The sequence below is a fragment of the Opisthorchis viverrini genome (genome assembly GCF_000715545.1).
Source record: "Opisthorchis viverrini unplaced genomic scaffold opera_v5_91, whole genome shotgun sequence".
In the NCBI taxonomy this organism is placed as follows: Eukaryota; Metazoa; Platyhelminthes; class Trematoda; order Opisthorchiida; family Opisthorchiidae; genus Opisthorchis; species Opisthorchis viverrini.
In genome coordinates this window covers 1271686-1287849 of record NW_008751746.1, presented here as the reverse complement: position 1 = coordinate 1287849, position 16164 = coordinate 1271686, and the positions used below count along the sequence as shown (strand labels likewise).

Here is a 16164-nt window from a genome sequence, read left to right as displayed (position 1 = left end):
GTTATTTATCCCGTATACTCCTAACACTTCGGTTTTTCGTCTTTCCATCAACCCCACATTGATGACATGCTGATCATCAAAGTTGCACTTGTAGGTTTGTGAGGGGTTTCCTCACTTTATGGGAACAAACACTACCTCAGATAAGTCAATGGCATGGTTGAGAAAGGCGCACAACCTCCGCTCTATCAGCTGAACTCTACTGTACCGGAGAGGACAAAGCCCTACTAACTTTCACATTAGTCAACCTCACCAAGTGGTCTATTCGAAGTGGGGAGTTTAGTGGTATCAAAAACTCCATGTATTCTCATCGTGTACAACCAATTTATCGGATTAATCAAACTTTTGCTTTCAGAAGTTGATCACAATTTGGTGGATCACGGGAACTTCCGCCTTCTCTCCCACAACGGAATTCGCCGACCGGGCCGTGGCCGAAATTCTTGGTGGTCTCGTGGACGTCGTAGGCCAAACTATTCCAGTCATTACGCTGGGTCGCCTGTTTATCCGCCAGCCGGAGCAGGACAGCCACGCGGTCAGATTGTGTATCGCAATGCTTTGCGCCGTACGTGGAACGCCAGTATGCCACAGTGCCTACAGCATTGTGGTTTAGCTGGACAAACTGGTAGTACGGATGACGGGTTTATTGATGATACTCTGTTGACTGACATCAACCAGTTTAGTTTGCACGAGTCCTCATCTGACTATTTCGAAATTTATGACCAATCGGAATCAGTTGCGGTCATACAGAAGCGACACCTGACTAGCACTGCCTCCTCAGATGCACTGGACGAAGCAGACCAGCAAGACCAAATCAAACATCCTTTGGGGAAATCTGAAAATTGTGTGAGTAAATTAGATGAGAGCCTTGTGAAAGGCGGTTCCTCAGGGTTGGGCGAACGGCCAGAAGATGGATACGACGAGCAACAGGAATCGAGACAAGACTTAAAACCGGCCGCTTTGGGAGGTGAGCTGGTGCTTAATTTAGTTGTTTACGTTTTTTGTCGCATTACTGTCTTAAAACAGAAAGTGTCTAACAAATGGCATCTCATTCTTCAAACGACAATTAAACTTGAACAGTTCTCCCATTATTCCAAGCTTTATTAGGCATCCGCTCTAAAAGGGCGTCCCACGGAGTGCACGAACTGACAAGAATAGAGCTGAGTATCTCGGGGAGTGAATAACTTCGGTGGTCCCTACATTATATTCCCTGGAAATTCGGACCCTCTGAGAGGACTGCTACGTTTCAATCCAATGAATGGCCGGGACCAACAAATGTCCTCAAAAAATGATAGTTTAACAATTTCTTCCCCCCCGCAACCCTCACTAAGGGCCAATTTCAGTCATAAGTCAGGAATTTCGTAATACGAACTCGGAACCCAGTCACTTGGCCTGACAAAGCTTTTATATCAAAAGTTAATCGTTGCTCGGCAGTAAATCTACCAATTGTCACCAAACGTTTTCGATAATGGTGTAAAGTAAGTTTTGGCCGCTAGGCATTGAAACCTGGAAAGTTAACTTTGCTAAACCACTGACAGTGCTGGGGAAACTGATATTACAACAGCCTCTTCGAAGTAGATAGGTTCGGTTGCGTCAACGTTTGCACTAAAAGTGGACCAGGTTACCGGATTGGATATTCAAAGCAGATAACGATTTTATTAGCCATGGCTATGAAGGACTATCTCTTCCAGTCGTTTGGTCACTGCCGAGTACTCACCTTTTTCATCGGCGGAGACTCGGATGGTCGAAGGGATGTTGGGCTGACGGCTGCAGCAGTTCACGAGCATTAGCTCGATTGACAGCAAAACAGTGCGCACATTTTGAATAACTGTGTGTGGAACCTTGAGCCGCTAGGAATACTTCTTAGAGCAGTGTGATACTATGCGATACTGTGCTTTAAATGTAGATTCCAGAAAAATCCTGTTTGGTTTTGGGTTATTGAGTTGATTGAGTAGCTTCCGACCTCATCCTAACAACCCAGATGTGCCGAAACAGTAAAGGTTTGGCCGTTCTGGCTTATTTGCCCGAAGATGGAATCTAATGTGCGGTGAACTGGTTAAAAAGGCTATAAAGCATATGCTAATCCCCTTGCAGCTGGATATCTCCCGACTATCGAGGAGATGGCAAACTACCGATTAAAATGTTCACTTGTAACACCCTTCCGGTGCTTAGCTGCCACGCTACCGGAAGGAAGCACGAGGACTGAGGTACCACTCTGTTGCCCAAGCTTAGACAGGCGCAGTCGTGATGCAGGGGTTGAGCCGAAACCACCGGCTTTCCGGTCAGTGAATTCGACCTGTAACCACTGAGATGTCTCGGATCCCCAAAAGACCAACATAGGTCAATCAATCGATTCATATCTATCATTATCCCGCGAATGTACTTCGCAAAGGTCAATAAGGAGGATTCAAGCAAAGTAAGTCAATTCACAATAACGATCGACAAAATTGTCAGAGAATCATACGAGAGCAGATTTTTTGTTTCAAAGGCACTTGGGTTTTGGAAACACCGGCCGTTTTTCGCCGGTCGTGTTTCGATTGTAGTTTAGGGTCACCCAAATGATAGTAGACGAGTCTGAAATTCAATCCCTCGAATGGCGGAGGTCCCTCAAAAGGAGCGCATTGACCATGTCCATGAAAGATCTCTGCTTTATGTGGATAGCGTTTTTGTGCTGCGTTATGACCACTCTGACTAGTCGTAAACGGTCAGGTTGATATAAGCAACTGGCAGCAAATCTTCTTGGAGATTTATATTACGTCATAATGCAGCTCTCTTCATGTTCCATGCTTACGGCCTAGCTCGTTTTATATATTTATCCACCTGGTCACGAATAAGCAAACAAAATAACTGAAACAGTCGGCTATACAGACAGCAAGACAATTTATTGTAAGAGGAACAACCATAATCTAACATGGCAAAGCCGTCAGCAGTGTTAATTTAGGCAGGCGAATTTCACCGTTCACCCAAAAATCGATATGGATCGGTTGACCCATGGATTTTTTGTTTTTTTTTCTATCTCTCTCTGCTTGTTACCACGTGGATCCATAAAAACATCACATGAGTCTCCATTTTTTGTACTTCATGAAAATCCTCGTGTGATCACCATGGTGACGAGATAGCTGCCTGCTAATCACTTTGAATTTGGTTTCTGTCAATTGAGCTCAATTTTGAATCGTTGCTGTTAGTTTATACCCTATGCGAACGGTGTATGCACGAGAACTTCATTCTATGTGCGATGGTTGTTGAGACTGAAGAGCGGGAAACTACAGTACAGCTCCTTTCGCAAACATCCATGCAGCTCAGCATAAACTGGTATAGGTAGGTAGGAAACTTTGAGAGCTTCAGTATCCTACGGCCCTGTTGTAGTGAATAGAAAACCGAACGGCCTCGAAAAAAGTTGACACCTCTATCACCGTAGTGGTCGCACTTGATTTCATGCGTCAGTAGACACTTTCTGCAGTGAAGCTACAAAACGTTATGTTCAGTTGAGATGTCATCGTCTAAGTAAAGCCTAATCAAGGCATTGTACACCTGTTTCATCATCTCTGGGAATCATCAACTGTGTGCGTCTCATGAAACTCTAGGCTGTTTTGAAGCGGTGAAATCCTGGCTGTGCGAACGGTTGATCAACAGTGCGATTAACGCAAAACTAGGCATTCGCCAGTCACTGATTCAATGCTCAATCAGTGAAGCGACATCACGTGGTTGCTTCTTTTCTCGATGCGCACGAGGCAATTTCTCACATTCATCGTGTGGATTTATTCTTACCCTGAGCTACTTGTCAACTGTTGGTAGTGGGTGTGTGGGGGGGCTTGGAAATTTGGCACCTGAGATTACGTCTTGTGAGTGAAGCCAATCTATGCTGTTCAAGCAACTGGCTGAAAAGGTCCGGATTCGAAAACCCGTAATTAGGACAAAAAGTTGTACACTGATTCTAGGTTTTTCCGCATAGATCAGCTTCAAAATGCCACAATATTAAATCACAATACCAACCTAAGTTTATGTATCATTCGAGCCAACGAATAAAGTTCTTCAGACTGCTTGGAAAATACTGAAACGAGATGATACAACCTTCACGAAATCAACCTGGACAGTGTGTAAAGTTTTGTCCCATTTCTGACAAGCGATTGGGCATGATTTCGCAGTTTTGCTAGCTACTGAATGTTTAGATAAACAAAGATGACTAAGAGGCACAGGCGTTTGTCATGAATGCAAAAGTAGCTGGCTAGTGGACCACAAAATATACGTCATTAAGTAAAACGTTTGAGTTTGCAAACCACACATTGCTTCTCAATGGAGTATGAATTCATGTCATACACATGCTTCAGTTTCGTTGTCGTACCTTCTCTGGAAATGGCAATCCTCAACCCCGCCCCAACAACACCCAGTTACGAGTTGTGGTAAAAATCTTACTGGTCAAGCATATTTGCACAGTTTACACCCCATGCGTTTATTTTCAAAACCAGTCGACAGGATGTGTGCTGGACAATTAACGATCTGCATTGTATACTAATGGTTGGTTTGATACGATCGGCTCTTTATATTTCTCAAATCGTTAAAATTGCTATGACGCCTAGACTGTCGGTGAAGATATCTCACGGTTGCTAGGTGGGATTAGACCCCACTGTAGTGACTATCGGTGCATCGGAATCAAAATAACTTATCCGGAGCCCATAGTAGAAGAAAGTCATTGTTGATCGATATTCCGCTTGCAAACTTTGCAAGAGAGCGCTAGAAAACAGGGTGAGTTACAACAACCGAGGACTGGCTATTGTCCTGTTGTGCGGTTGATCTGTTTGGTCTACCAAGATGCAGTGCTCAGTACATAAAAGTTTCAGTTGCTAATGATATCTATTTGAGCAGTGTCTACCAAGGGCTTCCAAGTGTGGCCACAGCTGGTCAAGAATACGCGCACTTTCGCAAGCTCCTTCAGAGATAGTTTGTGTGTGTGCATACGATTGATTGGAATGCCCGTGATTCTTGAGTTGCTAATGTTCAGAAGGCAATTTCACCAAAGTTGACGAGTTGATCCTTGTCATTCTAATTTTTTAAATTTTCTAATCTTCGAAATCTCTCGCCGTTACTCCTTAATCACGTTGCTGGAAACATATGATGCGCTTTCTATGCTATGGAACGCATCATACATAAGTTGGAAAAAGCATGCAATGTGTATGCATACAATGTATTTTCCAGGTTGCGTCGAGTATTGTAAAAGACAGTTTGCAAGCAGCCCTCAAAATCAGTAAACCAATCAATCAATAGACCAAATTTTTTAACGTGCCAGCGACATCAGGAACAAAGTCAACTGTCTCTTTGACTTCTGCTAACTTTGGGTTTTAAAGGAGAAATTTGGAGGGAGGTGAGTAATTAGAGGGCGGAAAGTGAACTCCTTGGCGTCACCGACCGTAACTGGACATGACAGAGATTGTGCAATGGAAAGTGAACACTATTCACAGTTGATAAAGCCCTGGAACGCTCTGAAGTACACCAGGTATCGATACATGGTAAGGAAGATCAAATACTTTTTGGACTGAACTGAAAGCAGGATGGGTTTGCTTGATCCAAGGAGCGTCAATCTGTTATTTCTTTTCTGACAGCCAGATCTATACCTCAGTCTTCTGCTCTACGTTACTTGTTGTGTCCAAAACAAAGCAAAAAACAGGAAATCAAGGAAATACCAACGAAAGAAAGAATGCCTTCGCTGCGGAGTTATTTATCATAAAATGCCAACTGAACAAGTACAGACCGTTGGACAGGGAAACAAAACTCTCATATGCATCTAGTTTACAAAAACTGAATATCCATCCTTTCCTTGAAGGTGCCTTCCTGGAATTTTATGGATATTCATTGACTGTTGCTCAAATCCAAGCAAATGCTACAAAGCGACTCCGCAAATTCCGCAACAGATCTCACTTTTCAAGAGACGCGACGCGGATTTACAAGAGCAAAACATACTACTCGCATCCCCATCAATAGTATCACCGTTACACCAATTACATTCCTAGCTTTCAGATGTTGATGCCCTATTCAGCCTCGACCGAACGTAGATGTCAATAGAAGCCGTGGCTTTGTGTCAATCAGCTAACTAAATACTGCTACAAAATTGGATAATCATGAGTTAGGAGCAAAATTAAATATTTTATGACCTACAACGTGGGACGACGCGGGTTTCTTTTCAGTCTTGGCGTATGTGGTGAATCTTCCACAGGTTTTGAAGGGATGATAGAACTGAAAAATACAAATAAATAACCTACATGCATTTTTCTTAAGTGAAACTGCTCACAAGGTTGCTAAAAACGCTTCGACAACCCATGATCGGCTTCGCGCTTCTTGAGGCTCATCAAGTAGGCACAGTCGCTTGTGAGTAGTTTCCTTTATAAAAATAAATACCGATGTTTTGAATACCGTACCAACTAAAGCGTGAGGCGGCCTCTGTGCGGGACATTTCGTTTGAGAATATCATGAACGAGAGGCTCGGCTGAGTCTCTCGTGAAGTCGAAATCGCTGTGCAAATGAGTTCATTTGTCGAAAACTACATGGATTATTATCGATATTATGTACAGTCAAAATGTGGCCCTATATGAATTAATCTCTGACAAGTTGCTGAACCACCGGACACTTTTACCCATGTATAGCAATACAAATGGTGTGCAAACGGATCTGGATGATCTAATTAGCGGGAGTAAACATTGGTTCTGATGTGAAAACAAAGTAGTAAAAACGGCAGATAAACCCAGGCGGTTAAAGCGTTGTGAGATCACATTTACAAGTAACGTCAAATTAAGCATTGACTCATTCGTGTCATCCACGAGTTACTGCCTGTTAATATGACAACGCACTTTCCCAATGACTGAAAGGAGGTTTTTCACAGAAAGTTTCAGTTAATTCACAACTTGCAAACGGGAGAAACAACTTTATTTATATTATCCTCTGAGGAGAACATTCAATAAAGTAAACTTCTTCCGGTCGACTCACTATGGTTGCTTCTCCAAAGCTCTTGCTTGCGTGTTTTAGTGACGTCATTAGGTTGGTTATCAGGTGACATGCACTAACAAAAGTCTTTTTTTTACCAGAACGATGATGATTACAGAAGTTATGTGCACAATGTAAGATAGGGATAAGTCGAAAATTGACTTATCGTTTGAAGAAAATGGTTGAGAGTTTTTGAATGAAGTTCCAGACGCGGGGCGTGTTTTCTCTGCATTATAGCTGCTACACGTGTTTCGTAGTTGTCCGCGGAGACTTTTGGAACTCGCTTCACTTCTGATCCTGTGCGCTCGAGATTGTTCTTGGGCCGAGTTGCGTACCTATTCTTTGCTTGCTGTGTGAAGAGAGGGGTGCCCTTTCGTGTTTGATCCTTGCACGAACGTGAATACAACTTGACCTGATGTAGTCGAATGTCGTAAGTCTGGCGCGTGCCCTTGATGGGAGCCGCGTTAACAAAAACGGATTGGAAATTTTGTCGGCTAAGGTTGCAAGTGGGACAGGAAGTGTTAAGTGAATTCAGTGTTTCTAGTGAGTGACCGCCACACATGTGAGCAGACGTCTACATCATGAACCGCAAAAAGGATGTTTTAAGTCATCCGCCAATATGTTTTCAACTACCGTTCTAGTTTTTAGTCAGAAAACAATGAGTTCAGTTCCCATGTGTGCGATCCAGTGATGTCAAGGATCTGTCGTTATATGAATTAGATTTTGGTTTGGGTGTCAACGTCTATTTGTTGTACAGTCAGGGGGTTCACGGACCAGCACTCATGCACATTAGTTGCACGATTATTCAACCGCTTGGTTTACTGGTTTATTGACTGAGGTCAGATTTCGTATTCCGTGGCCAACAACAAGACAAACGGCTAGACACCACAGCTAACAAGCAGTGCGAAACAGGTCAAACTTGTGGTAATCAACCGCTCTGCTTAATACACCAAAGTCAACGGACTAGTCAGTTTGTCATCAATTAAAGCCCGGATGATTTAAGAAGTAGAATGAATGAACCACCCTAAAATGTTCTGAGGTGATTGAGTAACCAGGAGTTGAACATTTCCTGAGGTCAATGTTACACACTTGTTGTCCGTTCTTCAGAAACCAGCATTTGAAATTCATTCATCCTCAAGTTTTCACTTTGTTTACTCACGACAATTTAGCAGCAATCAAGGTAGTAATATATGGCACCCATAAGGTTGTTAAAAGATCTTCGACAAGAACATATACTGAGGTATTTCGAATAACGTGCCAACTGAAACATGAATCAAACATGAAGAAGCACACTGAGTTGAAGAACAGTCTCATAAACTGGAGATGTTCGGGTGGATTTGTTTGGGTCTCTCAGTAAAACCAAATTAGTCTGCCAATTGTTTTGCATTAAACGTTTTGATTAGGACACAGAGTGTGTCCGAAAACCCGTAGCCCACAATTCCCTCGGACGTAAGTTAGAATTTCAAACTTTGTTTATCTGTTCTGATCAAAATCTTGTTAATTTTATCGATCTAAATCATAATTTTATTTTTCTTTTCTACCTCTACGTCGACCTTTTTAAAGTTCCATCCCTACATGGGGCCCGAACGCCAACTGATTACATGACTTTGGTGTGGGGTAAGTCTTTGTGGAATTTCCAAACGGTAATCGATCATTCGCCCTAGTTCGATCTAACTGGCTTAAAATGTTCTGGCTTGCCCTGTTTTTCATTGATTGATAGCGCAGCACAGCGCTGAGCATGCAGTTTGCGTTATAGAAGTCTCCCTCTCTCTTTTGCCAGTATGACAATTTGGAATGCTCGGAGAGTTATCCGATATTTCCAACCCGTCATTGAATTCACCCAAATGTTTATACTGGTTCGTATAAGTTCATGGAATGTTCAAATGCTTATAACCATTGCGAAGTTAATACAACCATGCCGGTAAGATTCACCGGTGGCCAAAACCGACGAATTCTTCACTGATAATGAAAACTGCCTCAGAAGTATCATTAATCAAATAGATTGGGAATTGCACAGAACTTGTCTTTCAATCTCTTGTTCTTATCTATCCTATTCTAGTGATTTTCACATCTTTTAAGGAACGATCTGTTTGCTCTATTTGCAGCTCGATGTCACGATATTCCAAAGTTCATCCTTTCAGGAAAAATATTGTTCCTGAGAGTAACCGTTAAAAGCTAGCAGTGAGGACCAGATCCTTGGTTATGTTTGAAGTTTGCTAGATACTGTCTTACACAAGCGGGGGATAAGTTTCATCCAATTTATAAAAGGCTCATCTCATCCCAGTAAACGGAGAAAAACGCTTGGGTGAACGGATGGGAATACAAAGATCCTGGGTTTGAATCTCTCTTCGTGAATACAGTGAACAGTACTTGCCTACTTTTTACAACTGTGCCAGAGATCTCATAAGACGCTTTAACCTGCGCGAAGTACTGAGTGATTTGAGACAGACTTGGTAATTTTTCACGCTTGTGGATTAAACTTTAGTGTAGATTTTTCCATCGATTAAGACAAAAAAACTGGTTTTAAAGAAACGGGCAAGTGTGGTGGTCCAAGTGTGTCAATGCTCAGAATGGATAAAGACATTTTATCGGCGGCATAATTGAGGAACAGTGCTTAATTAACTTTTTTTTAATTAGTGAGTGCGTACAGTCTAAGATGGTGCGTACAAGAATATGACCTGGTGAAGTAGCTTTCTACAAAACTTTGACACGATCGTATGGCCGGAGGGAGCTCATCGAGGATTAAGATGGATCCATGTCCTCCCAAAAACTATTCTCTTTCTAATGGGACTGAGCCAGGTTGCGTATCAGAGATTAAAAGTTACTGAATTTGTCATTTGTTCAGGCTTAAGTGCAGTATACTGGTTCGACCTGTGTCTGCATACATTCTTAGATTTGTGTTTCGTAAATCACAGCGGTTGGGGGAGGATCACACTTTGGTTGTAAGATGGGCGCTGGTCAACGTTTAGTTGCTGGCATTTTGGTTTTACCTCTGTTTGAATTTGTCTGATTAGCCTCAGTGCTGTTAGTCAGTTTAGCTCTATGTGACGATTTGATCGACCAGGTTTCAGTGAACAAAACTTTTTTTCTTGACATCAGAGGAACATTAAAGAAATCCAATAGAAAATACAATAGTATGCTCCTTCTGTTGCTTTTCTAGCAAACTCAACCGTGCGTTGACGATTCTTCTGCAACTTTCTCGGGTGTACACCTGAAGTGCTGATCACCGTTAACTCTTGATCGTTTTCTGTGAATATGGTTCGAGTTCAGAAGTAATCTACTCCAGAAGGGGGCTATTCTCAATTCTATTTTTTCAAACAGGTATTTGCAAGGCAGTTTTTCGAGTAATAGGCAAAAGCAGTAATTTTACCCAATTTTCTTGATGGCCAACCGATGAGTGCAAGGCAATTTCGATAATATTTCTCTTCATATTTTATTGATTCCCTCACATGGAGGGCAAATCTACATGTTCGATATCGAACACAAAACCGTCTAACTTGTTAATATCTGATTACGCTACAGATAGAGTCTGCCATAATTACGCACATTTCTGGGAGCTGATTGGTGGAAGTTGGTTGGAAGATAATTGGTGGAAGATGGTTGGATTATGATTGGTCGAAGAGAACTGGTGGGAAATCATCATTACCTGTGGAAATAGGGGAATCAACAACCGTAACAGTCAATATAAGTGGGACTAGTGATGGAATACAAACAAGGTCGGAACGTTGCTTGTACTGCATTAACAACCGCATATTCCATGACTTCTACCCCATATTTCCTGTTCCAGTACGTTTGAATCTAAATATCCGATTGTGACTCAGTAAAGTTACCGCCTCAGCAGACGACAGATGAACAGTGGATTAGAAGTAGATGGGCAATCTGGTACGAAAAACATGAGTCTTTCAGCCTCAGCGATACGGGCGAATGTACATTACACAAGCCTTGTTTTTATGTTCTTACTGGGGTTCACCTGGGATGTGGATAGGAAAACAACGAGCATCGGAAATCATTGTACGCATACGTCATTTTGCATAGGTATTCCTATGGTTCCAGAGGTTACGGGGTGATTTAGTAAATTCAATTAGGCGGTGCTCGAAATAACTGAAGCTGACTAAACTGTGATTATCTTGATGCTAAAATCACATTTCCAGTTTTTTGTCGTTAGGTCATCCACAAAGAACCCCGATGAGGGATTGCCACTTTCTCCATAAAGGAGGGTACTGTATTCATGGATGCTGGCTTGGTAATGCAATTAAAGTAACCGGTCCACAAACCAGTTCTTCCAAGTTCAAGTTTTAGCCACCTTTATTGTGATTCTTTGGTAACGTAAATGATGGTCATTTTATGTGCTGTTCCGTTCGCTTCTGACAGAGGTAAATTTCAGGAGATCTTTTAGAACCTGGGTACTATCTGCTTGTTTCTAGAGCAGAGGTCTATTGGAATGCGATAAAATGCCGTTGTAATTTCATCACCAATTTACTCTTGGCATTCAAATGTTTTGAATTACTGTTCAGGGCGAGATACTCTCTCTCTCTCCCGCGCCTAACATAATTTTGGTAAGAAACTTCACTGATCCAAATCATCTGAAAGACACTCAAATTTTCTGGCTAATCGATAGTAGTAATTCTACCAAGACTTCAGTAACCACTTTCGAACAAACCGGTCAGTTGCCCTCTGCAAAGCAGAAGACTACTGAAGGTGGATGGTGTTCGCTAACCTTGGTGAATCCTGTCATGCCTTGACTCTCCCGGTATGCATTCTCTGTATACCCCTGCAGTAAGCTCGCACGAACTTACTCAAATTCGACATCGTGGGACCACCCGTAATGTTGAACTAGGATCTGACTCGATTCAACTATACCTATACACAAACACAGAAAAGTATTTGCCATTCCAGCATGTTTGTGTCAACGGCCGCCGAAATTCATGTGTCTTAACACAACCCGATTAGCAGTTCCTTTGTTGGTCGTTGGCTTGTTCGCTGAGCTGGGCAATTTGATTGCAAACGTTTCATCACTAATCACGGTGACATCATCAGTGCGTTATTGTGGAGCATAGGAGTGCTTAGCGCTACGCACTACTACGCTCCACAATAACGCACTGATGATGTCACCTCGATTGGTGATGAAACGTTTGCAATCAAATTGCCCAGCTCAGCGAACAAGTCAACGACCACCATCTACGCTAACTGAGCTACCAACATTTTCCTATATAGTTCCTCTGTGGTTGTCAGGGCAATATGCGTTTGAGAAACATTCTTTTGGTTATGCTGTTCTCATGGTCACAGCACATTTGGCTATGCTATCATATGGTTTACTGCAATCGAAATTCTTTTTCCTATTTTTCGGGAACAAATACAACTCCACTCATTTTTTTCAGTTGAGCCTAGGATACATAGAAATAACATAGCTTCCTCTAGATATTGGGAGTTGTATAACAGATACTAAACTGACTTTCTAATTGTCGTAACCCTAAAGCCCCCGGGGATGTGAAGTTCGCTGGTTATCCTAACTAGCCAGTCACACGTATATGATCATCTTCTCACGAGGTCACCTGGCGTGATTTTGTTAAATATTGCAAACAGGCAGTGAGTGAAAAACACTGAACATTTTCCTGCTAGTTTTATACAACGAAAAGATACATACTTATATGTATGAGGGACTTAATTCAACAAAGACTATATTGTACTCTCTGTGGTCTGTATGTCTAGATCAACGTTTTCAGACATTTCTCATGAGATGATCGAACCTATTCAACCTGTTGTGGTTCGGATAAGTGCTAAACCAGTCGGGTTAATTGAAAATTGGAAGGAATCGCAACTTTACAGGATAGACGCGACCCTCAGTTTGGTTGTCTTCTTCACAAAAGAAAAGTGGAGAGTTATCTCCATATTGGGACGGTGACCTGTATCAGAAGCAAATTTGCATTCAACTTGTGATACTGCTCAACAGCTTCTCCTGTTGACTGTTCTTTAACCGGGTTTTCAACATTATTTATTCCAGATTCTAATCTTACCGACGATACGGATCCTTCGTTGGACCTAAAATCCGATGACTTGGCCGGAAGGTAAGTCACAAGTACCATAGGTTACAATGTTACCTGGCGCGTAAATCAACTACGGTGTTCCCTAGCCAAAACCACGTCTCACAAACCGTTTCAAATGTTATACAGGTCGAAATTCAGGAAGTTTGTAGGTCTCATTTTTCTTCACGTGGTCACACTTAGAGCTGGATAACGTTTGTTTGTGACGGGTAACGGGAACATCACCGGTACACTTTGCTCAACCTTCGAGTGGAGAAAAACACAATACATAGTCCTCTTTAGTGCGGTCCCAGGGTCAAGTACGTCGTGCGCTAACATCATCTGGATATTAGAATGGCTGGTTCGTTCATGTTTTGTACAAACTCTTGTCCATGCAAAGAGAACATTGGACGGATAGTTAGCTGGGAATTGGCCTCTCCGATGGGTAACCTTCATGGTCAAACTAGCGGTGAGTTGCAGCAAAATTTTCAATCTTTCGGCACTATTTATAAGCTATCTTACTAACTTAATCGAACCGATGCATATCCGTTCACATCGCTAATACCTGGAGAGATTGCTGAAAAAATATGAACTCAACACTCGATAGTCCAGGCAGCTCTCAGAAACTGAGTGTACTAGTCCTCATCGAACCATTCATGTTGCAGACACTGTTTACGCGCTGTTAGCAAAAACCTGGCGCGAGGTTTGCATCGTAGAAATGCCACCAAATTGGAGATGATAAAGGGTGTTTTCCTGCCGTCCAAGAATTTAACCGAAGTTCATTCAACTTAGGATCAAAACTCCTTTGTTAAATTCTGGTTGAATTAACGAAGTTAAAACTGCTGCTTGGTCATATGTTACTAAGAGCCCTGTGTGACTGTGGACTTGTTGCTTTTGGTAGCCAACTACCATCCACGAACATTCCAGTTTGTTAGTATTAAATCACGGGTAGTATCTGTATGATGTTTGTCGAGAAACGCTATCGTCGGAGCCGAATGATACCAATGAATTTCTGATCCAGATATTCATGCACTCCCCCTGGATTTCCTGATTTTAATGCTAGAATTTTGAGGTCAGTGTTTCTGGAACTCATCACAGCTGGAGCCGAAGCGCGAGGATATTTAACTACTCACAAGTAGTGCAAAAAATCTGCAGTGTGAGTAGGTGTTCAGCGTGTGATGGAAAGCATTCACTGCATTCATATGGTGCTCGCATAATGGCTCATCCTGAATGATTGAACATCGAGATGGAATACTGCAGATTGCAGGGAATTTTGAAAAAATGTATTTTCCCCATTGCTACCGTTGCTTATGTTAGATCAGATTGCTTGTTTTAACTACAACAAATCTGCGCTTTTTGAGACAAAGCACAACAAGTATCCAAAAAATAGATAACATACAAAATATTGCTGCAATTATGGTTTTACCATCTGTGACATCTTCAGCTCAAAAGTCAGTGACGCCATTTACGGATTTGCTGGACCTTCGTACGTGGGGAAATATCTCAAAAAAATCAAATTAGTTTGCAAATGAGTGTATTTCTCTAATCCCATGCAATTTTTCAAGTTTCAAGGAGAACATAAGGTGGGCGGAAATTCGGTAACTGCGCCTGCCTGATGAGCTCCAAGAAGGGCGAAAGCAGTCATGGGCTGTCGACGGATTTTCAGCAACCTAATGAATAATGCATAACAAATATCTTAGTAATTTGGATGAAGTAGAAAGTGGTCTTTCTACGGCTCTATATTGTGTAACTTGTATCGCCTAATGAGACTGACAACATCACACCCTTTAAAGAACAAATATTTTGAGTGAGATAAAGCAGAAAATGTATTTTGTCTCAATTTTTCATGGGTCTACTTATCATAATTTGAATAGACCGCTGTTTTGTTTTAACGCATTGCCTCACAGCGCACTCGTTGAATTGTTTATGAAAAAACTAGAGTTTATTCAATTTCTCTGACAAGGTTTGTAAAGACAGCGTGGATTCTTACTTGGGGATTCACTTACGATACCGAGCGCATATTTTAAACCCTTTGGAGCCACGTGACTGAAGCAGCTTCACCTTGGTGAATGAAAAGTTTTTGATCTAGAGACACTGTGTTCTGTGACTCTTCTACCTAGAAGTGGGTCTTGAAGTGTGGATTAACCTGGTCATTTGGAAGTCTTGATTTCAAGCTGCTTACTTTTCCCTATTAATATCGAGATACAACAGAGATTTATGAAGTTTTCTTGTGCTTTCTCTCTACTTGTTCCTGAATATATCCCACCAACTTGATATTTTATACCTTTAGTGATTGACTATTCTGCTCTTACTTATTCACCCGGATGACGGACGCCTCGTTCAAAGACGCGTTGAAGGACGCCAAATCCATCAGGCTGCATCCAAAGTGCCACTCACCGGTTCAGGTTCTATTTGTCTAAGTCGCTTTCCCCTTCTCCGCGCCTTCCATTGATGGGTTTCGTTTCGCCGCCAATTTTTCGCTTTCTCTTCATTGTTTTGTCTGTCCACATGCTCAGTTCTGTTCACTTGTTTACTGTCCAAAGCATTTGGAGTGAGACAGATCAAGAGTTATTTTATAAATTGTCCAAAAAGTGCCCACGATCCACTTCAAACAAGCGTTTTTTGTTCTTCTGTGTTCGTTTATTTGTGGGACACGTGCATGCACATACTGCGTGCGCGCAATTCTTGGTGTTGTTGTGATTCACTGAGCAACTGAAACACTTAATCAGAGCCACCGATTTAAGGGGGAACACAGCTTTCGTGTTCCCTTTCGTACGAAACCAAAGGCTATATACTAAGCAAAGTGATCTGAGTAGCGGGCTTGCGGGAACCAACTTGTCGTTTGTAAGCATTTTACTTTTTTTATTTACACACTCATCTGCATACCGATTTGGTTCTGACAAGACACTCACCCGTAACGCAACTGAGCCTCTTCTTTATGGTGGCTTTCTTCAAATGAATTTGCTGCACCAGGCCGCATCATGTTGCAATGGGTACGATATTCGGGATATCACAATGAATCCTACGGACGTGGTACACTACTCGTACGGTTGCTGAAAACTCTTCGATATCTCATGACTGGTTTCAGCCTTCTTAGGGTGAATTTCGTGCCATGTGGATCTAAACAGGACACAAGGTTGACAGAAATTCCCGGAGTGCAACTAACTGATGAGCTTTA

At 42.0% G+C, this 16164-nt stretch overlaps 1 protein-coding gene across 1 annotated transcript in view; it reads left to right on the top strand.

The window, feature by feature from the left end:
- The window catches only part of T265_05039 (hypothetical protein), a gene marked incomplete at both ends in the record, with an annotated part of 41851 nt that extends 26260 nt beyond the window's left edge, over positions 1–15591 (top strand). The window contains 4 exons of the mRNA XM_009169939.1: positions 353–961; positions 8530–8583; positions 12968–13031; positions 15277–15591. Of these exons, the coding sequence (XP_009168203.1) occupies positions 353–961; positions 8530–8583; positions 12968–13031; positions 15277–15283 (734 nt within the window). The remainder of the gene's footprint in view (positions 1–352; positions 962–8529; positions 8584–12967; positions 13032–15276) is intronic.
- Positions 15592–16164: the final 573 nt, after the last annotated feature.